This window comes from Microcebus murinus, chromosome 10 (assembly GCF_040939455.1).
Source record: "Microcebus murinus isolate Inina chromosome 10, M.murinus_Inina_mat1.0, whole genome shotgun sequence".
In the NCBI taxonomy this organism is placed as follows: Eukaryota; Metazoa; Chordata; class Mammalia; order Primates; family Cheirogaleidae; genus Microcebus; species Microcebus murinus.
In genome coordinates this window covers 11,013,184-11,039,610 of record NC_134113.1, presented here as the reverse complement: position 1 = coordinate 11,039,610, position 26,427 = coordinate 11,013,184, and the positions used below count along the sequence as shown (strand labels likewise).

At 59.6% G+C, this 26,427-nt stretch overlaps 1 protein-coding gene across 2 annotated transcripts in view; it reads right to left on the bottom strand.

Moving 5' to 3' along the window:
• Positions 1 to 26,427, bottom strand: part of TMPRSS6 (transmembrane serine protease 6) — a 35,164-nt gene that overhangs the window by 1,261 nt on the left and 7,476 nt on the right. For both annotated transcript variants that reach the window (XM_012787131.2, XM_012787129.2), the window contains 14 exons: positions 25,990 to 26,057; positions 25,292 to 25,470; positions 25,001 to 25,042; positions 19,560 to 19,764; positions 17,674 to 17,810; positions 16,456 to 16,568; positions 16,016 to 16,125; positions 6,107 to 6,252; positions 5,584 to 5,682; positions 4,577 to 4,690; positions 3,402 to 3,518; positions 3,070 to 3,238; positions 1,760 to 2,031; positions 86 to 222 (listed from right to left, as the gene is read on the bottom strand). In XM_012787131.2, coding sequence (XP_012642585.2) covers positions 86 to 222; positions 1,760 to 2,031; positions 3,070 to 3,238; positions 3,402 to 3,518; positions 4,577 to 4,690; positions 5,584 to 5,682; positions 6,107 to 6,252; positions 16,016 to 16,125; positions 16,456 to 16,568; positions 17,674 to 17,810; positions 19,560 to 19,764; positions 25,001 to 25,042; positions 25,292 to 25,470; positions 25,990 to 26,057 — 1,908 coding nt within the window. The remainder of the gene's footprint in view (positions 1 to 85; positions 223 to 1,759; positions 2,032 to 3,069; positions 3,239 to 3,401; positions 3,519 to 4,576; positions 4,691 to 5,583; positions 5,683 to 6,106; positions 6,253 to 16,015; positions 16,126 to 16,455; positions 16,569 to 17,673; positions 17,811 to 19,559; positions 19,765 to 25,000; positions 25,043 to 25,291; positions 25,471 to 25,989; positions 26,058 to 26,427) is intronic.

Genomic DNA, 26,427 nt, shown 5'->3' with positions numbered 1-26,427 from the left:
GGCAGATGTGAGTGAGGGGCCAGGCCCCGGGTGATGTGAGTGTCACCCTCTGTCCCTCCTCTCGCCCCCGCCTCAAGGGAGTCACCTGGCAGGCGTCCTTCTTGCCCTTGCGGTAGCCGGCACACAGCATGCGTGGGGTCACCTGGTAGCGGTAGGCCTCGCTGCACAGGTCCTGCGGGATCAGCTGCACATCCACCTTCTGCAGCGCATTGCTGGTGGGGCCTGCGTGGGGTCGAGGGCAGAGGGCAGAGGTGAGAAGGTCGAGGGTGGCCAGGAGCCCCCCACCCCACTGTCCCTTCTGTAATTCCCCTTGCACCCCAGGAGCTTGGCCCACCCTGCCCCTACTAGGCATAGTGCCTGCCCTTCCACTCAGTCACCTGTTCTGGCTCCTTCTCTGCATGGTTCATGGTGACAGAGCCCTCAGCCAAAGCCTATAGGACTAGGGTCTTCCCCGGCCTCCTGCCCCTCCCTCCTGTCCAAGTGCCCCTGGCCTCCAGCGGGCTGTCCTCTGCTCCTGGGGATCTTTCCAAAGCACACATCTGACCCTTTCGTGGTCCCTGTGAAACTGTTCGGCAGCCCCCACTGTGCAGCCCCGCTCATCTCCGTGGGGGCTGCACATCACCACCCCCTGGGGGCCTTAGTGTACACTGGCGCCTGCTCGCAGACGGGGGCTTGACTGCATTCCGCTGGGGCAGCCCGCATCGGCGTGTTTCTTGAAGCCCCACAGGCGGTTCTAAAGTGCAGGTAGGAGGGAGAGCTCCTGGCCCAAAACCCTTCCAGGGCCAGCAAGGCCCTGCCTGTCCTTCCTGCCATCCCTCAGGGGGATGGCTGCCTCCCCCAAGAATGTTCTTTCATTATCTTGTCACCCCCTCTGCTTAGCTCGATGCCTGGTATATAGAGGGTGCTCACAAATGTGCTGTTGAACGAATGAATGAGTGAACGAGTGAGTGAGTGGACCAGTCCCTGCTTTGCCAGACTCTCTGTCATCCTCTTGGACAAATCCCTTTTCCTGAGTCCCAGTTTCCCCATCTTTCCCCACAGGAAAATATTCCTGTGGTCCTGCTGCCTCCAGACTGCAAATTGCTGTACGCAGTTTTCAAGCTACCACCATGAGGGTTGCAGGGGGTGGCCGCAGTCATGCCAGCCGGGCATGTGTTCCCAGGGCTGCGAGGGGGCCTCCAGAGACAGCCAGCTCTGGTCAGTTAAGGCCAGAAGGGGAGAGACCCCTGTTTCTGGGAGCTGGAGCAGAAAGAGCAGGGATTCTGGGGGCAGGCAGTCCTGGATTCCAGTCTCTGGCTGTGTGACTTTTGAACAACTGCTAAATGTCTCTGAGCCTTGGTTTATCCATCCCAAAAATGAGGCCGTAATACCTGCCCTAGGGTTATTAGGTGGATTATATGCAATCATGTTCCCCTAAAATCCACCCTTGATATGGAAAGAGCTAATAATTAAGAGCCTCCACCCTCGCTGCCCATAACACAGAGGGTTGGACCTTGCACTTGGGCGTGGGGTCCCTGGGCTGCCCCTTTGCCTCACATATGTCTGTGACCCCGGTTCTCCTTAAATGCCCTCCAGAAGGAAGGAAAGAGCCAGGGGGGTAGGCGGCCTATGGACCATATTAAAAGGCGATTTTCTTCTGTAAAATCCAGCCCAGCGGAATCCCAGGACTAGAGGGCCCGGGGGCCCAGACGCCTGCCCCTCCTCCACGTCCAGGTGGCACCCTGCCTCCCTCAGTCCCCTGCGTCGGTCCCCTGCTCACCGCCCTCTCGCAGGGCGCCCCAGCCTGTGATCCAGCAGTGCAGGCCCGGCTCGAAGAAGTGGGAGCGCGCGGGCAGGCAGACGGGGCGCACGGCGGCTGAGCGCACCACGGGGTGGTCGAGCTGCAGCAGCGCCACGTCGTAGTCGTGGCTGTCCTCCTCATGGTAGGGGTGCAGGAGCAGGCGGCTCACCTTGAAGGACACCTCGCCAGGCCAGCGCGAGCTCTGCCACACCTTGCCCAGGAACACGGTCCACAGCGCTGGGGACGCCATGCTGGGGGCAGGGACAGGAGGACGGTGTCCTGCTGCATGGCTGCCTCTGCCCATCCAGGGACCCTCACGTTGGCCAGCTTCCCCGCCTGGGACACGGTCCTCCACACCCACCCCGCCCTCCCCGAAGGCCGCCGTAGCTGGGGGCAGAGTTCATCCCGCCCTAGATGCACGTGCGTGCCTCTCTAGGCCTCTGTCTCTGCATCTGTGAAATGGGAGTGGCATTTTCCACTCCTATGTTCTTGGGAATAAAACCACGTATGTAAAAAATTTAGCACAGTGCCAGGCCCAGGCAAATATTTCTCTTTTTCCCTGTGTACTTTACAGACGGGCTGCTCCGAGCCCTCTCGTGGGGAGGGGGTGGGAGTTGAGTGTGTGGGAGCCGGGAGGGACCCCGCAGCCTGGATGCCAGGTGTGCCCACGGCCTGGAGCCTTTCTTTACCTGAGGGCAGTGGGGAGCCGGGGGTGGGGTTAGAGAGAGCAGGTGGTCCGAGCGCCCTGGCCCCTGGCGGGGGATGGGAAAGGGAGCTGGCCTCCACTAGGGCTGGGCTCTGGAGCCTGCACTGGCTGCGGGTCCGGGGGGTTTCAGCCCACCAGGTGGGCAGGGCAGATGGCCATGGGGCTGGACAAGACGTCCCCTGCGGGCTTTCCTGGCCCTGCCCACTGCGTCCTGTGGGCTCAGTCACACCTGGGGGGAGCATGGCTCAAGACCAGGTCGGGCAGTTCTGTCCTTTACTGTGTCCCCAGCATCTAGCATGGCCCCTTGCACGGAGTAGTAGCACAGCAGATATCGCTGAGTGAATGAACAGATACCAAAAGTAGGTGGCAGACAGGTTGGGCAACGTGTCCAGGAGCACAGTACGTCCATGGTGGAGCCAGGACTAGAACCCCTTGCCCAAGTAGCCAGGCTGGGGCTCTTCACCCCCATCCGTCTATCTGTGAAGAGCTCAGACTCGCCGCACCCCCGCCCGGCCTGCCCTGCCACACCCCCCAACCCCCCCAACTCCCCCCCCCCCCCCCCGTGTGGGCCCGCCGCCCTCACCTGTCCTCCTGGAAGCAGTGAGCTGCCGTCACCACCCAGCGGTCGGCGATGAGGGCTCCCCCACAGATGTGTCGGCCCCGCACCTGCAGGCTGGCCTGCCATGGCCACTCGCCCTCGGAGGACACGGCCCCGCCCACGATGCGGCTGGAGGGGCCCTGGAGGCCACAGTCTGGGGGACAGGGTGGACAGAGGAGGTGGGGACGGGCCCAGGAGACACGGACAGAGACAGAGGGGCAGGAGCCAGGGCAGAGAGAGATGGGGGACCCACGGTGAGATTTCCCGCGGTAGGCCCTCCCCCCCCCCCAGCGTGGCTCGGGATGCTGGCGGCTCACCACAGTGCTGCTCGTCAGAGCCGTCCCTGCAGTCCGGCCGCCCGTCACACTGCGGGTTGGGCTTCTTCACGCAGCTCCGGTCCCCACACTGGAAGGTGAATGTCCCACAGGGCACCCCTGGGGTGGAGGGGTGCAGGGCACAGAAGTGGGTCTCTGAGCCCCAAGGAAAGGTGGAGCCAGAAGACGCCAGAAGGGGACTGGGGAGGAGTCTCTTGATCACACGGAAGAGTCCCCCTGAGTCTCTTTTTAGGGTCTCCTAAAAGGCCACGTCCCCCACTGTCCTCTACACTCAAAACAGGTGTATTGAGAGTGAGGCTGTGTCTCCCCTCTCAGCAAAGGGCTCCTGACACCGTCAGACTGAGGCTACCCCCTCAGCTTGGCAGTGCCCCCGCCCCCCTGGCTGCCCACCTTCCCCCTGCTCTCACCAGCCTGGTCTTTGCCTGGTGTCCTTCCCTCCTGCCTATTTACGCTGCATCTCTGGCAAGGCCCAGCTCAAAAGCCTACCTCCTCTAGGAAGCCTTTCCTGCCGACCTCTTCCCTGCCCCCAGCCTCCCCACACGACTGGACATGATGTCCAGAAGGCTTTGGGTCAGGACAGTCCCCCATGATATCTTCTTGATAACAGACACATCCCCCCCCGGAGGGTGGGGACCACATCTCTGGTGTCTATTCCCACTTCCTCACCCCGCCTTGCCTATCCCTGGGTAGTGTGCAAGTAGGGTCAGTTGGATGGATGCATGCATAGAACAGTGGAGCCAGGCAGAAGGTTGGGCAGACCAACCAGTGGTGGATGGATGGTCCAGCAGGGAGACTGGCAAGCAGCTGGACGGATGGATAAGTGAATGGGTGAAAGGACCGGTGGAGGAACAGGTGGCTGGGAGGTCAGTGGATGGCCGGATGGACGGATGGATTGAGCAGACGGGCAGTGGGCAGACCAGTGCATGGGCAGACTGACAGTTCAGTGGCTGTGGAGCCTGGGGAGTGGACAGGTCCGTGGAAGGGCGGGCGAATGAGTGGATGTATGAGTCAGTGGAGACAGGGTGATCGGACCAGAAGGTGGGCAGACGGAGGGACGGGCATACAGGCGCAGGCACGGGGATTGGTGGTGTTTGCGTGAGGGGGCGGACCCCCCTGCGGAAGCACGCAGCAGGCCGGACTCCGGCGGGCTGCCCTACCTTCCCGGCACTGCTCCTCGTCGCTGCCGTTGAGACAGTCGGGCCGCCCGTCACAGACCCGGGACAGTGAGATGCACGTGCTGTCCTCTTGGCACTGGAATGTGGCTCTGCAAACTGTGGACGCAGAGGAGGCGGGTGGGAGGCAGCCGGCGGGACCTGGCGGTGCCCATACAAGGCGAGCGCCACCAGTCACAGCTCCCTCTCGGCTACTGCACGCGTGCTTCTCACAGCAACCCTGCGGACACCCCATTTCATGGTGGAAACAGAGATGAAGTGACTTCCAAGGTCACTTGGCTGAGCCAGAACTTGGAGTCAGATGTTCAGTTTCCAAGTACGAGGCCCCTGTCCAGCACGGCGCCGGGACCGCAGGCAAGTCTCCTTCCCCTCCCGCATCTCCTCCCACATAAAGCTTTGTCGGGGCAAGGAAGGGGCTGTCCCCTGCCTGAGTGGTGGCTCTAGGGGCCAGAAGCCGGGGTTCAGAGGGAGAGTATTTTTCCAAGAGAGCCCTGGCTTAGGGGCCCACCATACCCTGAGCCCCTTCTCCCAGGGCTGGGCAGTGTCGAGAGCAACTCCAGTGGGCGCTGGCAGCTCCCAGGCTGAGCCCTGGCGTGGAGGGGACCAGGCCCCATTCAAGGGAGGGCGTTAAAGGACTCTGTCTCCCTCTCCTTAGCTGTCCAGGACCTGCCCGTCCCTGCCTAACAGCCGTCCCCTTCCTCTCGCCCACTTCTTTCCTTCTTGGAGGGCCGCCGGCACAGAAGGCAGGGGGGTACCCTGGTAGGGAGAAGCCCCGAGCCGCCGGGAGTCAGGAGACCTGGGTCCCCCCTTGTCCCTGCCACTGCCCCATGGGGCAGTCCTGGTGAGGCCACTTTCCCGCTCTGTTCCCTCGTGCCGTCTCCGCAGAGCGAGAGAGCCCCACTTCCTGGGTGCTGCCCCGGGACCTGCGTGTGGGGGGGTCTCCGCTCAGCTCTGCAGGGAAGCTGGGAGGGGCAGGGCTGGGCGCCGCTCACCACAGTTTCTCTCGTCCAGGCCATTGGGGCAGTCCTTGACCCCATCACAGGCGGGGACGCAGAGTCCGTTCACGGAGCAGAGGAACTCTCCGGGGCAAGCTAGGAAACCACAGGAGATGGTGGAGACAAGGAAGGCGCCGTTGGGACACGCATAATCATGAAAACACATGAAGAAGCGCATGCACCTGTGTGCTTGCACATGCGTGATCAGGTACCCACAGACACCTGTCTCTGGTTACCTGTGTACACAGTCTGCGCAGACATACGTGTTCAGACACGTGCACACAATGCATACACGGCTATGTGTGGACGTGTATACCTGCGAGCCCATGTGACTGCCTTGCACACGTGGGCACGCACAAAGCTGCATGTGTTTGTGCATGCACATGCACACACACGCACACACACGCTCCCTCTCACTCCTTTGTCCAGCCCATCAGCAGCTGCCCACAGGCCCCTTGGCGCCAGGCTGGCGCGGGGCAGGGAGACGCTGCGGGGACCAGCCCAGCCAGCGCATACTCACGGTCCGACTGGTTGTACAGGCCGTAGTGCACCTGCACGCCGGGCCCCGTCAGGGAGATCTGGGAGGTGAAGTTGATGGTGATGCCGGCCGTGGCCACCACGGGGATCCTCTCGGCGTAGGGCTGCAGCGTGCGCAGGCCACACAGCCTGGGGGTGATCAGAGATGACTCAGGGCCACGCCGGCTCATCTCGCAGCCCAAGGGAAGGCACAGCCTGGGTGCTTGTGCAGACAGGGCAAGGACAGGGCAGCCAGAGGGGAACGGGGAGCTGCGCCCCCGCCCGCACCTCCTGTCTTCATTTCTCCCTTGAGTGACTGCTCACCCCCAGAGTCATCTTCTAGAAAGCAGCCTGGCTATGTCACTCCCCTGCTCAAAAACCTTCAATGGCTCCCTGTTGCCTTTGGATAAAAATCCAAAGTCTGGATTCTAGTCCCAGTCCCCTAGGAAGCTGAGATTCAGGGATCTTCTATGAGCCTCACTTTTCTCTCATATAAAACAGGGAAAATTATTATTTCTGTTGACCTTAGATATGACAAAAGGCTTCAATGTGTCAGCAGTGTCTTTGGCCCACTCTCTGTAGACAGGAGAGGTCATTGTCCTTGTGCTGGGTGTGGGATGAGGGGGCAGCAGCACTCCCGATTCAGGCGCCATCCCTCCTGCTGAGACACGGCCACAGCCCTGGTGGTCTCCCTGTGACCCTCTGGGCTTGAGGGAAGGACCTTCTGCCAGGCACAGTAGCATCTTCTCTGTGCATGGCCACACCGGGGTGGCACCCCCACTCCAGCCAGAGAGCACCCTGGTATCCCTGCTGGACAACAGCTCCCCCACAAGAAGATGCTCTTGTCCAAACAGAGCAGGTGGGAGAACTTCCACAGAGAAGCAGAGACTGTCTCTCGTACCCAGAGAACAGGTAGGAGCCATTGCGTCTCCGGGTGGGGGTACGGGGGCGCCTCCCACAGAGTATCTGGGTGCACCCCACCTACAGTGCAGGGGGGCTTGCCTTCATGGTGAGACCCTCCCCACACAGCAGCTGGGGGCTCCCTTCCACCCCAGGTGGGACACCCTTGCAGAACAGATGGGGACGCTCCGTCAGCTCGTAGGAACGGCCCCACAGAGCAAATAGGGATGCGTGGCAGGTGGGGAACCACCCAGCACATCGGCTGAACAATCTCCAGAGAGTGAACATGCCCCAGCAGAGAAAGTGGAAGGACACCAAGACAGCAGGCGGAGCACCCCAGAAGCCTGTTGGGGACGTCACACGACAGGTGCAGCACCCCGCAAGGCAGAGCACCCAATTCCCAGGCCGCAGGCACTGCTCAGAACGTCTAGAACACAGCAAGCACTTAACAGTTCGGTCAGTCAATCAACCAGTCAATGAGCAACTGAGGATGGGGCTGGGCCTCTGCTCTGGCCCCTCCCTCATCATGGGGTGGGGGCAGCATCGCGAGACCTCATTGCAACGGTCCTGAGGTTCCACCAGCGAGGGAGCGAGGGAGGAACCGTTCCCATCACGCTTTACCGATGAGGTTCGTGAGGGCAAGGGCTGAGGCTGGGGCAGGAGTCTGGCCTCAGGACGCAGGAGAACTCGCCAGCCTGCTGGGCAGGGGACATTGCCATTGGCACTGCAGCTCCTCCGTCCCACGTGTGCCCCAGGGCCTGGCCTGGGCTCTGGCCTCCCGCAGGTGGGTCTGGCCACAGTGACTACGTTCTTGTCCTGACGCCAACCAGCAGTTTTCAAAGTGCAGTCCAGGGACCCCTGGGGTCCAAAACTCATTGTCCTGGTAATGATCAGATGTCATTGGCCTTTTTGCCCTCTCTGTCTCACAAGGATACTACAGTGGAGTTTTCCAGAGGCTACACGATATATGATGTCGTGATCAAGCGAATTTTGAGTTCACAGGTCCAGCTGTGGCCTGTTGAGCCAGTCATTAAAGAAATTCACAAAAATGTAAAACAACAGTATGCTTGTCACTAAATGGTTTTAGTTTTGGAGAATGTAAATAATTTTAACATAAATCATTTATGTTAAAATATAATGGGCTTATTATTATATTAAAGGAATTAATAAATGTTTTTCAATTCTCCCAGTTACAAACAAAAAAATCCCAAGAAATAATAATCAGAGTTGCAAGGAGAAAAACAAAAACCAAGAAATAAATTTTACCAGTTTTAACTTCTAATACTGCAAATATAGATACATAACCTTTATAAGCAAAAACTCTTTAAGGTGCTGAGTAATTTCAAGGAGACCAGAGACGGAACATTTGGAGAACCCCTGTCCCATGCCAAGATTCCCAGAGCCCTGCGCTGGCCCAGGTGGGCTGAGCCACCACCAGGGGGGGCCCCCGAGCAAGCCTGGCCCTTCTTGCCCTTTAAAAAGTTATTGTGGATTGTTTTCCTCTAAGAATAGCCCCAGGAAGTGGGGGTTGGGAAATTGGGACGTGTTGGGCCGGGCAGGAGGCGTCAGTGCCTCCCTAACAAACTTGAGGTTCAGGGACCGGGGTTGGGGGTGTTCCCACACAGTCACAGAAACTGGAGAGACAGGGAAGGAACCAGTCTGTAGAGGGAGGCAAGTGGAATGCTTCGACCCAGCAGAAACTGCATGGGGGGCTGCGTAGACACCCCAAGCTGAGCAATGGGCAGGGATCTCTAAGGCACCTGGACCTGCCAACGGGAGGTTCTCTCTGCTGTGCTCAGGCAAGAACACCAGAATCCCCCCCCCCGCCCCCCCAATGCTCAACCTCATACCCAGGGTCCTGCCTCTGGAGGGCGGAGCAGCACTTGGTTCTCCCTCTGAGGCCTGGGGCAGGGCGGAGGGCTGGGGCACCTTTGGAGGGGCCAGGCAGCATTGAAGGCAACAGCTGCAATCTAGTGATTGAAGCTGAGTCACCCAACTTAAAGATGATCTGTTTAGTCTATGCAGTGTTAAAAAAAATTATGTTTAATTTAGTTTCCAGCTGATTTCCCACAATAATCTAGAGTGTTGCTCCTCCTGAAGAACGAGAAGCCCCGAAAACACTGGCTGGAGCTAATCCGGCAGGACACATGCAGCCCTGCTTCTCCCCGCCTCCCTGTGCATCCTGCCCTCGGACGTTCCAGCTGGTCCGGCCCATTGCCCCACCTGGCTTTCTGGTTCCTGCTGCACAGCCTTCTGGGGGTGGGGGCACATTCTCTGGCTCTCCAACTCCTTCCATCCACCAAGTGCTCTCCCCCAAGCCCTCTCCAAGAAGCACCAGAGTCTCACAGCTGTGATGCCCACCCACTGATCTCAGCTGCAAAGTGCTGAGTGTCTGAAGGCACGTTTTTGCATCACGTGCAAGGGCCTGCCTTGCTTTCACACCTCTCTGGATCTGGGGGAGATTTCAGGGACACTGTCAACTTTCTTGCAGATCAGCAAGTCTACCTGGAGGAATCTGAGAAGTACTGAATGGATGGGTGGGTGGATGGATGGATGGATGGATGGATGGATGGATGGATGGATGAATGGATAGATGGATGGGTGGGTGGATGGATGGATGGATGGATGGATGGATGGATGGATGAATGGGTGAATGGATGGATGGGTGGATGGATGGGTGGATGGATGGATGGATGGGTGGATGGATGGATGGGTGGATGGATGGATGGGTGGATGGATGGGTGGATGGGTGGATGGATGGATGGATGGGTGGATGGATGGATGGATGGGTGGATGGATGGATGGGTGGGTGGATGGATGGGTGGATGGATGGATGGATGGGTGGATGGATGGATGGGTGGATGGATGGGTGGATGGGTGGATGGATGGATGGATGGGTGGATGGATGGATGGATGGGTGGATGTATGGATGGATGGGTGGATGGATGGGTGGATGGATAGGTGGATGGATGGGTGGATGGGTGGATGGATGGATGGGTGGATGGATGGATAGATGGATGAGTGGATGGATGGATGGATGAGTGAATGGATGGATGGATGGGTGGATAGATGGATGAGTGGATGGATGGATGGATGAATGGATGGATGGGTGGATGGATGGATGGATGAGTGAATGGATGGATGGATGGGTGGATGGAAGAAAATGTGAGGGTTGGATGGGTGAATGGGTCAGGAGGGAAGGAAGGAAGAGAGGAAGGAACACCGGGCAGGTGGGGGATGAATGCACGCCTGCACACCCTTTCCTAAGGACAGGCTGAATGGGAGGAAGGGCCAGAGATGGCGAGCACTGAAGGAAAGAGGAGAGCAGCGACTGATGTGGTGGCCAGAGCCTTGGACCTAGAGTTGCAGAGCTGAGCTTGAGGCCCAGATTTGCCACATGTACACTCTGTGTGACCTGGGGCACGTGGCTCAACGTCAGCGAGCTTTAGTTTTCACGTCTGTAAAATGGGGCAACTGTGTAGGAGATTTTAGTGTAAATAATAATAAAATGACTGCTCTGAAAGCACGGCACTGACGTCTCAGGCTATGAGCTCACCTGGGCAGGGCTGGAGTCCCCCTCTGCACGCCGGCCCAGGACGTCGGCACTTGGCAGTGCCCAGTGAGCGCCTGCACTACAGGCAGTGCTGGCCACCAGGGCCTCCATGAGCACAAGGCCACGGCACAGCCAGGCCAGAGGGCGCTCCAGCCAGCCCAGGGAGCCTGCGGCTCTGCCTGTCCCCATTGGCCGGGAGTGACTGGAAATGGTTGGGCAGATCACAAGAGCAGTGACTGACGTCACAGGAGAGGAAGCTGGAGGGAGGCAGATTCCCGGAAAGGGGGAAGCCTGAGCTGCGGTGGTGCCCAGGGAGTGGCTTCTGTGACACTGAGCAGCTGGTGGCCGGATCTCATGAGGCCAAGGCCCTCCAGTGCCCCCAGGCCACTTGAGGGCATGAGGCCTCAGCAAGGGGGGGTACTGGGAGAAGCTGGGTAGAAACAGGGAGGTCGGGGTGGGGACAGGCACAAGGGGCTCAGGGGAGTTGGGTGATGGGCCCAAGGGTGCCCAGCCAGTGGAGGGTGCCCGGCCCTATCCTGGTCACTATGCAGGCACCTGAGGGCTAAGACACCCTCTCCCCTAAACCCTGTGCCTGAAAATCTACCCCTGCCCAGACGGCTCCTGTCTTTGCCACCCACACAAGCGGATTTCCAACAAATGCTCATTCGCAGAATTTCCCAGTGTCTGCATGGGACGATCGTTATCACAAGCGGTGACGACTAGAGGAAACGGCTGGCCGGGCTCACGGCTTGCAGTCCCACCTCTGCCTTCCCTGCCACGCTCAGACAGGGCAGCAGCCTGGGAGGGGTGGTGGAGGGCCCGGTTATCCCCCTGGGGACCCCGGATCCTTAAAGGCGGTCTGAGAAGACAGGGCCGGGACTTTGTGGGCTGCTCTCAGAACCGGCGGGAGAGCCACAGAAAGCGTCCGGGATGCCAGCGGACTGGTTGGGAATGCCTTGGCCCAGGGAGCTGACGGCTGGCAGCGGATGCGCAGAGGCGCTGGGGGAGGAGTCCATGCGGTGTGAGCACTGCGCTCGCACACATGCGCACTCACGTGCACATACGTGCGTGGATGCACACACACGCACACGTGAAGGGCACCCAGGCGCGCTCTGGCCCTTGCTGCCTGGGCCCGACTCTGGCTCAACAAGCTGGGTGACTTAGTGCAGATTACTTCGCCTCTCTGTGCCTCCGGTCCCTCACTGGTTATGAAGGTGGCACAGCACCTGCCCCCTCACCAGGTTGTTGAGCCGGCGCCGTGAGCCCCTTAGCATGAGCCTGCCCTGCCCGGCGTGGAGTGAGAGCTGGGTGCTAAGGTGGGGCGCTGTGCTTCCTCCAGTGGGGAGGGATCTCTCTTATGCCCATTTTCCAGATGAGCCACCCACGGCTGGCAGAGTTGGGTCCTTGTCCAAGCAGGGAGCAGAGGAGCCAAGTTTTGAACCCTGGTCTCTGGCTTTGACACTTAGGCTCTTTCCGCCTCACCAGCCTGATTGGAACGATGTTTTGTTAGGAATTAATAAACACAACTGATTTGGCAGACAACGTCCTCCTGACAAGTTAATAGTAAAAGATTGGGGCGCTGGGCTGGCCTGACCGCTATTTCACAGACGAGGAAGGGGTGCACTCGGAGCTCCACTCCGAGCCAACAGCCAGAAATCTCTGAGCACCGCCCAGCCCCCAGGAGGCCGGGGAGGCTGGGGATGGGGGGTGGTAGAGGCAGAAGAGGCAATGACAAGAGGCCAAGTCCTTAGCCTCTCTAGACCTCAGTTTCCCCGCCTGTAAATGGGTGAGGGTTGGGCACTGTGACCAGTCCAGCCCACACATTCTATAGCTCCATGGTGCTTGGAGACAGTGGGAGAGATCCCCACGCCCGCTGGAGTTTGCCATAGTGCCTACAATCCACCATCATGGGCCATTCCTTTTAAGACTATCCCATCCACGCTCCACACTTAAAGCACCCTCTGTCATTACCCAGGGCAGCTCACGAAGTCCCTGATGCCCCAGCTCCAGCCCCAGCCCCTCGCCCAGCCACTTCCAGCTGCATGGGAGAGGGAGGAGGTGGCTCTCCCCTGGGGAGCATGGTTCGGTGGGTCCTGTGTCCCGCTGTTTGTGGCTGGTGATGGGTACGGGAGAGGCCCTACCTGTGGACCCACCTGCATGTCACCTACTCCCACCGAGCCTCCATCCCTCCTCTGGGAAATGGGAACGATGCCACTGACCACCCAGGTTGCTGGGCCAGTGACCCGAGGGCCCCATGCCAAGCACCTAGCTCGGTGTCACCATGCCCCTGGTGCTGGGGCTGGCCTCTGGCAGACGGAATTTCCACAGTGGGGTGTCAGACCCAAGACTGTTTGCTTTCCTTCCTAAGACTCCCCGAGATATCAATTTAGCTCTGGGCGGGGGGAGGGGTGGCAGGAACACACGTTATCATTCTTCACAGAACTGTGAATCATGGGTCAATCTCAGGGTCACCCACAGTGACGCTATGGGGTGGGCCCAGCCGTACTCAGCCCAGGCAGGTAGAAGGGGGGCCCCAAAGACGCTCAGGAAGGACCAGGGCAGCCATGCCGAGAAATGCCCCCCCTGTGCTAAAAGGTGCCTTTTGCATTCCAGACAGCATACACCTGAAGTCACACCACCAGCATGTCACCCCCTCAACAGGACAGGCCTAAGTCACACCACCAGCATGTCACCTCCCCAAAGGACAGGACTAAGTCACACCACCAGCATGTCACCTCCCCAAAGGACAGGCCTAAGTCACACCACCAGCATGTCACCTCCCCAAAGGACAGGTCTGAATTCACACCACCAGCATGTCACCTCCCCAAAGGACAGGCCTAAGTCACACTGCCAGCATGTCACCTCCCCAAAGGACAGGTCTGAATTCACACCACCAGCATGTCACCTCCCCAACAGAACAGGCCTAAGTCACACCACCAGCATGTCACCTCCCCCACAGGACAGGCCTAAGTCACACCACCAGCATGTCACCTCCCCAAAGGACAGGCCTAAGTCACACCACCAGCATGTCACCTCCCCAAAGGACAGGTCTAAGTCACACCACCAGCATGTCACCTCCCCAAAGGACAGGTCTAAGTCACACCACCAGCATGTCACCTCCTCAACAGGACAGGTTTGAAGTCACACCACCAGCATGTCACCTCCCCAAAGGACAGGCCTAAGTCACACCACCAGCATGTCACCTCCCCAAAGGACAGGTCTAAGTCACACCACCAGCATGTCACCTCCCCAAAGGACAGGCCTAAGTCACACCACCAGCATGTCACCTCCCCAAAGGACAGGACTAAGTCACACCACCAGCATGTCACCTCCCCAAAGGACAGGCCTAAGTCATACAACCAGCATGTCACCTCCCCAAAGGACAAGTCTAAGTCACACCACCAGCATGTCACCTCCCCAAAGGACAGGTCAGAATTCACACCACCAGCATGTCACCTCCCCAAAGGACAGGCCTAAGTCACACCACCAGCATGTCACCTCCCCAAAGGACAGGTCTGAATTCACACCACCAGCATGTCACCTCCCCAAAGGACAGGCCTAAGTCACACCACCAGCATGTCACCTCCCCAAAGGACAGGTCTGAATTCACACCACCAGCATGTCACCTCCCCAAAGGACAGGTTTGAAGTCACACCACCAGCATGTCACCTCCCCAAAGGACAGGTTTGAAGTCACACCATCAGCATGTCACCTCCCCAAAGGACAGGCCTAAGTCACACCACCAGCATGTCACCTCCCCAAAGGACAGGCCTAAGTCACACCACCAGCATGTCACCTCCCCAAAGGACAGGTCTGAAGTCACACCACCAGCATGTCACCTCCCCAAAGGACAGGTCTAAGTCACACCACCAGCATGTCACCTCCCCAAAGGACAGGTCTAAGTCACACCACCAGCATGTCACCTCCCCAAAGGACAGGCCTAAGTCACACCACCAGCATGTCACCTCCCCAAAGGACAGGTCTAAGTCACACCACCAGCATGTCACCTCCCCAAAGGACAGGTCTGAATTCACACCACCAGCATGTCACCTCCCCAAAGGACAGGTTTGAAGTCACACCACCAGCATGTCACCTCCCCAAAGGACAGGTTTGAAGTCACACCACCAGCATGTCACCTCCCCAAAGGACAGGCCTAAGTCACACCACCAGCATGTCACCTCCCCAAAGGACAGGCCTAAGCCACACCACCAGCCTCCCCACCAGCACAGGCCTAAGTGGCACCTTGGGCACTTCTTCCTTTTAATCACAGTCCCTGATAAATTGCCAAAGTCCCGCGAGGGAGTAAACGTCAAGCGAGTGTTGTCCATCCCTGTCGCCCTTTGTCTGGATGATCCGTTGAATGGATCAACCAACAAGCAGAGTGTGAGTGCCGGTGAATGGGAACAGCCTCTGAACCTTCCAATCTTAGCACCTTCCAGTGTTGGAATCCTGGATGCTCAAAACCTTGAAGCCAACAAGGGAAGCATCTTGCACACTAGAAATTCAGCCTGTCGCCCCCAGAATCCCGGGGTTGGGAGGGAGGGCAGGGCCCTGCCTGCTATGGGCCGTGGGACTCCTCTTGAGACGCTCTCCAGGGGAGCGCGGGTCTCCCTGGCTCGGCAATGGCTACTTCAAGATCCCTCCGCTGCCCCCAACAATGGAGCCACAGGAGGGCCTCCCCCTCCTGTCCCCGGACCTCCTCTGTGAGCATTGCCCCCTGCCCCTGCCCCTGCACCCTTCCCTCCCTCTGCAGCGTGCTCTGTGCTCTCCTCCGTCTTACACGTCCCCTTCCTCGACACCCATGGTCTCCCAGCCGCTAGACTCAGTCCTCACGCCACTGCCCAGACCCCAGCCACAGCTGGTCCTGGGGACGGCTCCGCGCCCGCCTGACCCCACCGTCTCCCGCCGACCTCCCTGGAGGGACTCACTTCTTTGTCAGAAACTGAGTTACCAGAGAGACCAAAGCCAGGAGCAGGGCCCAGGGTGGGCGCCCTGCAGGGGGCGGGGACCCAGGGCACTCCTGCTGCCGCCTTCCCTGCAGAAGCGGCTGGGGTGGCACGAATGGCGGCCCGCGCTGGCTGTGCAGCCCGGAGTGGGGTGGGGAGAGGCGCCCCCCGCCCCGGGCACCCGTGTGGCTGTAGGGGTAGGGCACTCGGGCACCCGCGAGGCCCAGGCTCCCACATCTTCTCGTTTAAGGGTCCGGGTGCCGGACGTGGGGTTACAGCCCCAAGGAAATGAGACGTTTGCTCTGACTGGGGTCCACACCCAGAGTGTCTGGGGACCAAACGTGTCTGAGTCCTCTGGGGCAGGAGGAGTGGAGGCTGGGACCGGGCCAGGACGGGGACAAGATGGGGGTGACGGGCCCAATACCAGCCGGTGCTGCCGCGCTGCAGTCCCAGTCCTGGGCTCCCGGGGGCGGCTGTGGGGGAGCGGGAGAGGATGGGGTCCCGGGGCGCGTACCTCCTGTTCTGGATCGTCCACTGGCCCTGGGTACACGGCAAGTCATATTTCTGCCTCCGCAGCGCGTAGGCGTCAAACCAGAGGGCCAGGCCGTAGTCCAGAGACGGCACCTGGGAGGGGGAGCGGGTCGTCCGGTGGCCTGCGGTGTGGCCAGCCCGGGGCCCCACGTGCCCAGACAACGCGGGGAGAGGGAGGCCAGCTGACACAGAACCCCCGCTGGGGCTGACGTCTGTCAGTCTCTCAACAAACAGGCATCGAGTGACCAACAGAGGAAGACCTTGGTCACACCCGCCACCCGGCCTGGCAGGATTTGGACCCAGGGCTGAGCCTGTGGGGGCTTCAGCAGAGGCAGGACACTGCTCCCCTCCCACCCCAGCGCCCCGGAGGCCGGTGGGGTGCTTTGGGCACAGGGCAGGTGGGCGGGCAGGCTGGGGGCTCACCGTGAAGTGCCAGGAGCAGTGGGTGCTGGGCGAGTAGTAGCTGGGGAAGTACGGGGTGCTGAGGATGCCTTGCGGCTCCAGCCGGCCCTCCAGCGTCAGGTTCACCTCGCAGCCTGGACCCCGAGAGCAGCCATTACACAGGGTCCCTCGGCCCACCCAGGCTGCACCTCCATCGGGCTGCGTCCACTCGAGACCCCACCTTCCCTGCCACCACTACCAGTAAAGCCCAGTGGTTGAGTGTGGCTATGTGAATTTGAGCCTCAGTTTCCTCATCTGTACAATGGGCACAATAACAGTACATACCACATAGGGTAATTGAGCGGATTAAATAGATATATAAAGCTCAAATAGCCTGGCATGTAGTAAGTGCTCAATAAATGTTCGTTATTGACATTAGTGGTACAGCACTCAATAGTTCACAAAATGCACTCACAACTGCTCAAGCCTCATTTTCTGGTGGATCGGGGGAGAGTTATTCCCTTTTTCAAAGCTGAGTTTTGGAGAAGAGGAGTGGCTTGTTGGGGTCACACAGGGGAAGGTGGAGAGGCCAAGGGGTGAGTAGCAGGAGTGTCCTCCGCTGTGCTGGCCATCTCTCTACGTGGTGGCGAGTGGGGGAGAAGCTACCTGCCATCCTCCCTTCCTGCCCAGAGGCAGGCCAGCCTGAGTGCAGGGCAGGGTGGGCTTCCTGGGAAGGGGGGAGGGGAGGGAGACCAAGAAGCAGGAGGAGGGCAGGGCGGGGCTGGGAAGGGCAGATGGGGCACCCTGGGGGGGTACCTGCCAGGCCAGTGGCCTTGGCCTTGCAGTGCTGTGTCATTGCCCCTCCCCAAGCGCCCCACACCCTCCCCCCTGGCAGTGAGAGGACTGTCTGGGGCTGAGTGGGGGTCGCAGCTCAGCCAGCCTGGGTGCAGAGGGAAGGTGCAGACAGGTGCGGGGGAAGCAGAGGGAGGACAGACGTTGCATAGGAAGGAGGAAACACAAGATGACAGAGGAGAGGAAGGGCAGTGAGGGCTGAGGGTAGATGGGAGAGGAGGAGCCGGGAAGGGCAGGAGGGAAGGAGAAGGTGGAAATGAGCAACAGCAGAATGAAGAGGGCCAGGGTGCTGGGTGGAGAGCACAGGAGCTTCCAGAACCTTCCCCTGCCCCATCCCACCCCAGCTAGGGCAGAGGAGGTGCAGCGCATGCCCTGGGGAGGGCCCTGGGTTTCTGCCCCGCCCCTCACCCTGGAAGGCCACGGGCTGCACGGAGAGCGCGAAGGGGTCGTAGTAGCTGTGCAGGCCCTTCTTCCAGACCACCGCCATGACGGCGCCCGACGCCAGCACCTCCACCACGGGCTCCTGCCGGCTGCAGCCGTAGACCCTGCGGAACAGAGGGGGCTGGCGAGGGGGCCTGGGTCTGGACGGGAGTGGCAGGGAGGGTGGCAGGGTGGCTGCGGGAGGGACAGAGGAGGTAGACCGGAGTCTGTGCCCCTGGGTTCCGGGCCTGGCTCTGCTCCCAGCCGGCTGTGTGTCCCGGCAGGTGTCTGCCCCTCTCTGGCCCCAGGGAATGGACGGAGGCCTCCAAGGGCCAGCCGGCTCCTCAGCTGAAAGAGGCCGGGAGGGCCCAGACTTCTGGCGCTCACAACTCGATTATGGTGTCTGGCTGCGGCCCTACAGCGCCCCGTCTGCACCCCCTCAGAATCAGCTGTGCCCTGAGTTCCCTGCAGGGACCCTGGCACCTGCAGGGCCACCCCTCTGGCTGCCCACATGCTGCTCCTGGCCTCGTTCGAGGCTGGGACAGGGAGAAAGCAGGTGTGTTGTCTGGTGACCCCCGAGGTGCCCCAGGCGTCTACCCATGTGGTTAAAGGCAGGCGAGGGTCCCCCCTGCCTCGTCTTCCCATCCCCACCGCCCCCCACCCCCACTGCCCAGCATGTCTCTGGGGTGCAGTTTGAGGACCCCAGTCTCGTCTGACCAGTCATTTTAGACCTTCTCCAAGGGTCCGCGACGAGGTGCCGGGTGCCACAGCGAGCAGGGGCAGAGCCTGGCGGCCAGGTCCCCTCCCAACAGCAGGCTCCCGGAGGCACCCAGAGAAGCCCGGGGAAGCCCCTGGGCGTCCCCATCCTCCCGGACTGGGATGTCAGAGGTGTCGCTTCTCTGCACTTCCCAGGGCCCTCCAGGAACTCAGCCCACGCACACCCCAGCGCAGGGTTACCGCACAGCAGGGCAGTGGGAGGGGTGCAGAGGAGCGCAGGCCTGGGGGAGGTGCAGGGTGCCCTTGATCTGAGCGCTCAGGTCCCACCCCCGTCCTGAGCCCGGCCCTGGTGAGACAGAAGAGCCACCGGGCTGGCGCCAGGCACAAGGTAAGTGCTCAGCAAACAACTGCTGAGAGCTGCTGTCCACATGTCCCCCCACCGACCTCCTACACAGCCTTGGAGGCCAACACCCTCCCCCACCCTGTGGGGGTGGCCAGGTTCCTGGAGGCCAAGGCCATTTCCAGTCCCTTCTCCCTACTCTACCACCTACCCTGGGATTCTGGTCACTTCTGCACTCCACACCAGGCTCCTGCCCTAAAGCCCTAATCCTCTGCTCAAGAACTTTCAGTAGCTCCCCACTTACCAAACATCAAAGTCCAAACACTGCTCCTGGCACTCAGTGCCCTGAAGAGCATGGCACAGAGAGTCTGAATGGAATCCTCCAATAACCCTCCAAGGTGAGCATGATCGTACACCCATTTTGCACGTGAGAAAAGTGAGGCTCAGAGAGGCAAAGTAACTTGACTTAGGGCACACAGATAGGAAGCAGCAGAGGAGGTTGGAAGTCCAGGCTGCTGCCAAACTCTGAAATACTCCAACAAACCATGATGCCTGCCAGAGCTGACCTTAGGGTCATCTAGAATAACCTCTTTGCTACATACGGGGAAACTGAGGCTCAGAGAGGGGAGGGGGACTGCCCACAATACATGACCATTGCCAGCTTCCTCTCCCCACCCCCGAGGCTGGCCATCCTGTCTCCCGGATACTCAGGCCCAGGGTCACGCAGCCCCGTCTCGGAATTCTGGGTGTGATCTTTGACCCCCACGTCACCCACCCGCCTTCCAATGCCCGCCCGCCCGCCTGGCCGGGGACTCACGAGGTGATGAGCCTCCTCTCCAGGGGCCCGGCTGCGTCGTACATGGCCAGTCGGTCCCGGCACTCGGCCAGCGTCCACTCGAGCCGGAGTTTGAGCATGAGGTCCTCGGGGCCCTGCAGGTGCCACAGGCAGCTGGAGGCCAGTTGGTCGGGACCCTTCAGCCGGAGGACCTGGCCCGGGCCCACGTAGCTGTAGCGGTAACAGCCTGGAGCGGGGAGAGGGGCAGAGCCCCTGGCTCCTGTGAGCCGGAAGGAGCGGCCCTCCGGGCTGGGGTGGGGCGGGAGAGGAGCCCGAGGGGCAGCCCTTCCCTGCTGCTTCCCCTTCCCCGTCTCCTCATTCACGCATTCATTCACTGCTTCATTCATTCACGGAACAACACCCCGTGCTGGGCGAGTGTCCAGTTGCTGTTGGGAGCGCCGAGAACAGCAGGGACAGACGGGTGACAGGCGGTGAGGGTGCAGCCCCGGCCTGTGGCTCAGGGGCATCCTGGGGGTCACAGAGTGAGCAAGAGGCAGGGCGAGCACAGGACGTGCGGCAAGAGGACAAGCCGGAGACAGGAGGGCAGAGCCCAGACCACACGCCTGCGGCCACAGGGAGGCCTGGGAGGTTAGGCAGGGCTGGGACGTGGTCTGGCTGGGATCACAGACTGCTCTGGCTCCAGGAGCAACACTGGGGAGCTGGGGACCAGCAAGAGGACCATGCAAGGGACAAGCGGAGGAGGAATAAGGCTCTCACTTCCGCAGAGAGAAGGGAGCGCACCCAGGAGGGGTCTGGGAGGCAGCCCTGGGGGGTGGCAGCCTTGAGCTAATGACAGTGCTGCCACAAGAAAGAAACAGGTGGAGCTTGCCAAGCACGTGCCCGCCCTGAGCCAAGTGCGTCACACTCGGCCCCTCCCTGAATGCTCATGGCAGATCCATGAGAACCTTTCTACCATGGCGCCCATCTTCCTACCTGGGCTGGACAGATCCGGGTTCGCCTAACCGCCACCTACTCTCTCCCGGCCTCGGAGTGGGGGCAGTAACACCACCCTTGCACAAGGCTTGGGTGACGCAGGGTCAGTGCTCAGCATAGCGGAGGGCCCCGAAATGTGGGGGCTCCTCGGGAAGTGACCATGGGGAGGGAGCAGGTGGGGCTGGGGGGACAGCCCTGCGACCTGCCATCCTGCAGCTGGCCCGTCTCAAGGCTGCCTCTCCTGATGCTGCCTTCCCCCACCCACCCCACCCCACCCCGCAGGGAGCCCCCTCTCGAAGCTGCTCCCCCACTTCGATGGGGCTCGAACTTGGGAAGCAGAGCCACACACATCACTCGTTCCCTCGCTACAGCGGCTGTTGGGCCGCGACTGCACGTTCCATCTGGGCACCAGGGCCCCTGTCCTCCCCCGAGGAGCCACAGCATCTCATTCAAACCTCCCCGCACCTGCCGAGCAGGGGGGTTGGATTGGGTGTTCTGCCGGGAAGAAGCAGGGATTTAGGATTGGACCCTGGTGGGAGGCAGCCTGGTGACTCCAAATTACAAGACCCGAGTTCTCAGTCTATCTCCTCTGCTTTAAAGTGTCTTCCTTGAAAGGTCACAGACAAGCAACGGCCCCTCTGTCAGCTTGGCCAGCCTGCGGCGGGGCCAGCCATCGCTGGGCCCCAGGGGGAGGCAGGGGAGGAAACTGGAGCGGAGGGGACAGAGGGGCAGCACCTTCGCCACCCCAGGCCACCGCTCCTCGGCTGTGCGGCTCTGGGCCAGTGGCTGCGCCACTCTGAGTTCGGTCAAGAGGACGCAATAAAAATCCCTGTCCCGCCTCCATCTCGGGTGTTCTGAAGGCCCAGAAGGCAGCGAGGGGAGCGTGCCTCGAGCTGGTGCGGTGGCCTGTGGCCCGGCTCCCCCCGGCCCTGGCCTCCCCAGGGAGGGACCCCTGGCGTCTGCCCGCCCGTGGCAGGGACAGGGACTCCGATATCTGCCTCCACCACCGCTGGGGCAAGGGGCCCGGCTGCTCCCCAGGTGTTTATGTTCTTTAAGTCTTGCCCCAAGCTGACGTTTTGCTCTTGCTACTTTAATAATTGTTTTCCTTGAGGCGAATTAAGTGGAGAGGTAGGTTTTGACCTCGTTGTTAATCGGAAACAGGTTGGGGGAACCTGGTGCCTCTGGGCACTGGGCAAGGAGCTGGCCTGGTGCGTTCTCCTCTCCGGGCCTCTGCAAGCTGCTCCAGCCTGACAAGTCCCTACCTATCCCCCACGCCTGAGTCTGACGCTGCCTCCAGGAAGTCTTCCCGGATGCCCCCAGCGGGAGCAACTCCTTCCTCCTGGGCTGCCAGCGTCCTGTGTTGTGTCCCTAAAGGAACAGATGCTCCTTCCGCTGCTTCGGGTCCCAGCCCCCAGCGTCCATCTGCGGCCCAGGACAGAACGGGCCCTCGCTCACTGCCTCCGGGCCTCTTTCCTCTCGGGGGCACGTGGGGTTGTAAGACTCTGTTTTCGTGCCTGTCTCCCTCACGGGCTCGGAGCTGCACAGGACGCGGTCACCGGGACGTCCTCAGTGCAGGCACGGGCCTGGCATGGAGGAAGGGTGCTCAAAATATCGACTCAGAGGGTCTGAATTGTCATCGCCACCCCTGAGACTCTGCTCCGCAGGGCAGGGCTCTGCACGTGCGCTGAGCCACACACGGACAGTGACAGAGCAGCTGCCAGAAACACGGGGACACGGGGACGCGGGGACGCGGGGTGCAGACACACAGGGCAGGCAAGGGTAACGCACATGCCCTGGCAGGGCGCACTCACACCTGGGGACGGGTGCCACATGGGCGCAGCGCCGGCACCCATTCCTCAGGGGGTCCGGCCGGGTGGCAGTGGCTCGCTGCCCTAGCTGGGTGCCTGCCCCCTCTCCGGTTCCCGCCCCTTTGTCCCCCACCGGGGCCCAGCAGATGGCCGGCCCTGGGGGTGGCCTGCAGGCTGACCAAGCTGACGGGGGCTTCTGCTCCTATGTGACCTTCCCGAGAGGATGTTTTAAGGCAGAGAAGATAGACAAAAAGGGTTTTCACTTGCAAAAGCGCTGGAGAGGTTAGGGCATGCGCAGAGCCGGGCTATGCGGAGAGCTCTGGGACTTTGCTGCTTGTTTTCACTATCAAGACTGTGTTTCTCCCGGTTCTCACCCAAACCCCAGCCCCATCTACTCCCGGGGCTGCAAATTAAAATGCAGACTCCAGAGGAGAGCAGGGTTCTGCATTTTAACTTACTTTTCAGGGATCCTGGGAGCCTCAGAGCTTGAGAACCACTGCTATAAACCAAGAGTAGGGGGAAAGGCATGCAGTTATAAAAGCCATCCAGAAAAATTCAAAACTTGGAAATAAAGCAGACTACTGTGCTGAGAGCCATCTCAAGCCCACTGTGGAGCAGGGGTTCTCAATGTGGTGCCCCACGGGGTCCCTGACACCCTCTCAGGCGCACCTCAAGGTCAAAGCTATTGTCTCAGTGATACTAAGGGATGCTGGTGTTTGCCTTTTGCGCACAGTGGAGCTCCCAAGGCCGAGTGGCCTGTGGCACGAAGCAGATGCGAGCACCCAGCTGTCTGCCGGGCACCAGAGAGGCACAAAAATGCACAACGGTGCCAGTCTTCAAAAGAAATTTTTGTTTGTTGGAAAATAGTTATTTCTTATAAAAATACTATGTTAATATGGAAAGGTTTATTATTGTTTTAAAAATAGATCAAAATGAATTAATAAATGTTTAATTCATCAATAATTTAATTTATTGGTTTTTAAATTTTGCTGTTTTCATTTCTATGGTAAATATTGACACCTACAATTCACGTAAAACCTCTTTGGGAGTCCTCAAAACTTTCTAAAAGTATCAGAGAGTCCTGAAATAAAAAACAGTTTGAGGGGCTTTGCCCTAGATCAGGGGTCAGCAAACTTCATCTATAAATGGTCAGATAGTTAATATCTTAGCTTTGAGAGTTAAGAGACAAAACTGAGGCTATTAAGAAATATATAGGTACTTCTATAACAACGGAAAAAATAAATTTCCATAGGATTGTTTTCAATCATTTAAAAATGTAAAAATCGTTCTTGGCTTGTGGGCCACACAACATAAGGAAGCAGCGGGCCAGGTGTGGTGTGAAGGCTGCAGCCCTGACTTGCTGTTGACCTTGACTATCAATCCCAGACTCTTCAGAGTTAGATGTTAACTTTTAGAAGACTAATAAGCTGTAAATGACTTTGGTTCACTAGGAAAGATAACAACAAAGGTTAGAGTTTTATTGCCTGGTAGGACATTAGCTAGTTGGGGATCTAACTTGGTAAACTTACTCAACAATTATTTTTATCCACTACAGATAGATAGATAGATAGATAGATAGATAGATAGATAGATAGATGATAGATAATAGATATAGGTAGGTAGGTAGATAATAGATGATTATCTAGATGGATAGATGATAGAGCAGTTTCTTGTGTTCTCTTCCATCCTACTGGTTCCCTCATTAATGAGTTAAATAAATTTTTGACACAGACTCGTTCTATCTTTGTATGAGAATCATGATTTTAACTTTTTGAAAATTGACTTTGACCTCATCACTTCCACCCACCAAGGAAATAAGCATCTGACCATCAGGATGAGAAGAGAGAAAGGTCAGAAAGAGTAAAATAAGGATTTAAACTCTGCCTCCCTCCCTGAGAAGGGGTTGAGGTGCTCACTCCCACCAAGTATCTGGGTGGAAACTCTGCATAGCTTAGGAAGAACCTGAGAATTCAGAGGCTTGTGTTCAGGGCCATAGGGTACAGCAGCCCAGGTGGTGCACTGCGCAACTCCAGGGGTTGCCAGTCCCACAGACTACCACGTGAGCGTTGCCTCCCGGCATTGTGCAGCAAGGAGCTCTGCCGGTGCTTTGCTTCCCAGAAGCAGAAGACCGTGGGGCCTCTTGGAGAAAAGTGAGGGGCGCTAGCAACATGGCACCAGGTGGGGAGGGAGAGCCGATTAGCCTGGCTGAGAAGGGAAGGAAAAGGTAGAGGGAGTATTCTTGAATGCGACAGAATTGTTATCTCCAAAAGACCAAGTTTCAAGTCCAAAGTGACTGATACACCTTCAGCCGGCAAGATCATTTTCTACAATCAGTGGAAACAGTGGCTTGTTTGCAAGTTGAACTCAGCGATAGACAGTCAGAGGCACGTTTATGTGTGACTAAACCTGCAACTGGCTTCACACCCCACACAGGCGATAGATGCACACCCGTCTGCAAGACACACACGTACACGCGTGCACACCACCGGCTCCCCTGCCCCCACAGGCCCCACGCCTTCCTTGCTCAGGGCTGGTCGCCCAGTCCCCCATGGCACCCCTGGGTGACTCTAGGCAGGGCTCCCTGCACCCTCTCTAGGAGCCACGTGGCCCCCTGACACTCGGCCAAGCCAAGAAAAACACCAACTCAAAAGGAAAGCGGGCAGGAAAATAAAAGTCGCGTACCCAGCGTGGAATTCAGTGAGACTATGTCTTTCACGCTGGCTTCTGTTAAAAGGAAATGAACAAAGACAAAATGAATAGATAAAATGCAAAGAAAATAAAAATAGAGGAGACTATTGGAGCCAGCCTCGTCTGAGAGTCACCCTAGATGCCCCCACCCCACCCTTCAGTCCCGGCTCTGGGTCACTTGGGGGCCCACCCTGAGCGCCCCCCAGCCCTGGCCGGTGCCTCCAGCCACCAGCTCGTCTCCCCCAGCCTCGCCAGGCCGACCCACATTCCCCTCCCGATACTGACCCAGGATCAGCAGGCCCTCGGGGTCCACCTCGTACTCGGCGCTGTAGGGGGCCGAGCCGTTGGCCGAGGACAGCAGCTCCTCCACCAGCAGCGCCCGCACCACCTCGGGGCCCAGCATCGGCCGGCGGTGCTCGGGGATTTGGAGAATGAACCAGAAGAAGCAGGTGAGGGGTCCCTCCCTAAGGCAGGCAGAAGCGAGAGGGCCAGGAAGGAGCCTGAAGTCTGGCCTCTGCCCGGCCCCGCTCGGGCGGGGAGATCCAGCTGTGGCTCGTGCGCACGGCGCGCTCGCTACGCCCCCGGCAGCGTTCTCCCTCCTCCCGTGGAAGCCTCCTAGCAACCTGTGAGGGAGGGGCTCTCACCGTCCCCATCTTACAGGTGAGGAAACTGAGGCACGGGGTGTTGAGTTGTGTGCCACAGTCCCACACCCACTCGCTCTTAATCTCCCAACCCACATGGCCTCACGGGCGCGGGGCCCTTGGTCAGCGTGTCACAGCCAGCGTCTAGTGTAAGCCCCACACCACGGCGCCCCTGCTACAGGTGAGGAGACCAAGCCCAGGAAGGGAGGTCACATGCAGGGTGCCGAGTTCCTGTCCGTGCCTTAGTTTCCCTGTTCTAAACGTTGCATCGGCAGTCCGCAGGGCCGCCCTTGCTTTCAGTCTGGGGCCCTAGCAGGGGCTGGCGGGGCCGGGCCGACTCACCCGAAGGCGTAGACGGAGCTGGAGTTGTAGTAGGCTCCCAGGCGGGTGCTGGCGATGAGCTCTGCGAGCTGCGAGGGGGGAGAGTGAGCCCCGGGGACGGGGACAGGGTGCGGGGCGGGCGGGCCCTTCCTACCCTTGCCCTCCCGGCAGCCCGCTTGGCGCAGGAGCCTGTGGGCGCAGTGGCTTGCGCGGGCACACAGCGGGAAGTGGCCCCGCCAGGCACAAATGTCCCACCCTGCTCGCCTTCCCCCCCCCAGCTCTCCCCTCCACCAGAAGCCCAGCGACCTCTCTGCCCCTCGTCAAGGTCACTCCCCAACTCCGAAAGGCCCCACTGGACTCCTGGGTCCCCTCCACACCTCCTCCCACGGGCCTGGGGTACCCCCGCCGCTCTGCGGGGGCTCGGCTGCTGGGGTGTTTGCACGGGTCGACTGTGGCACC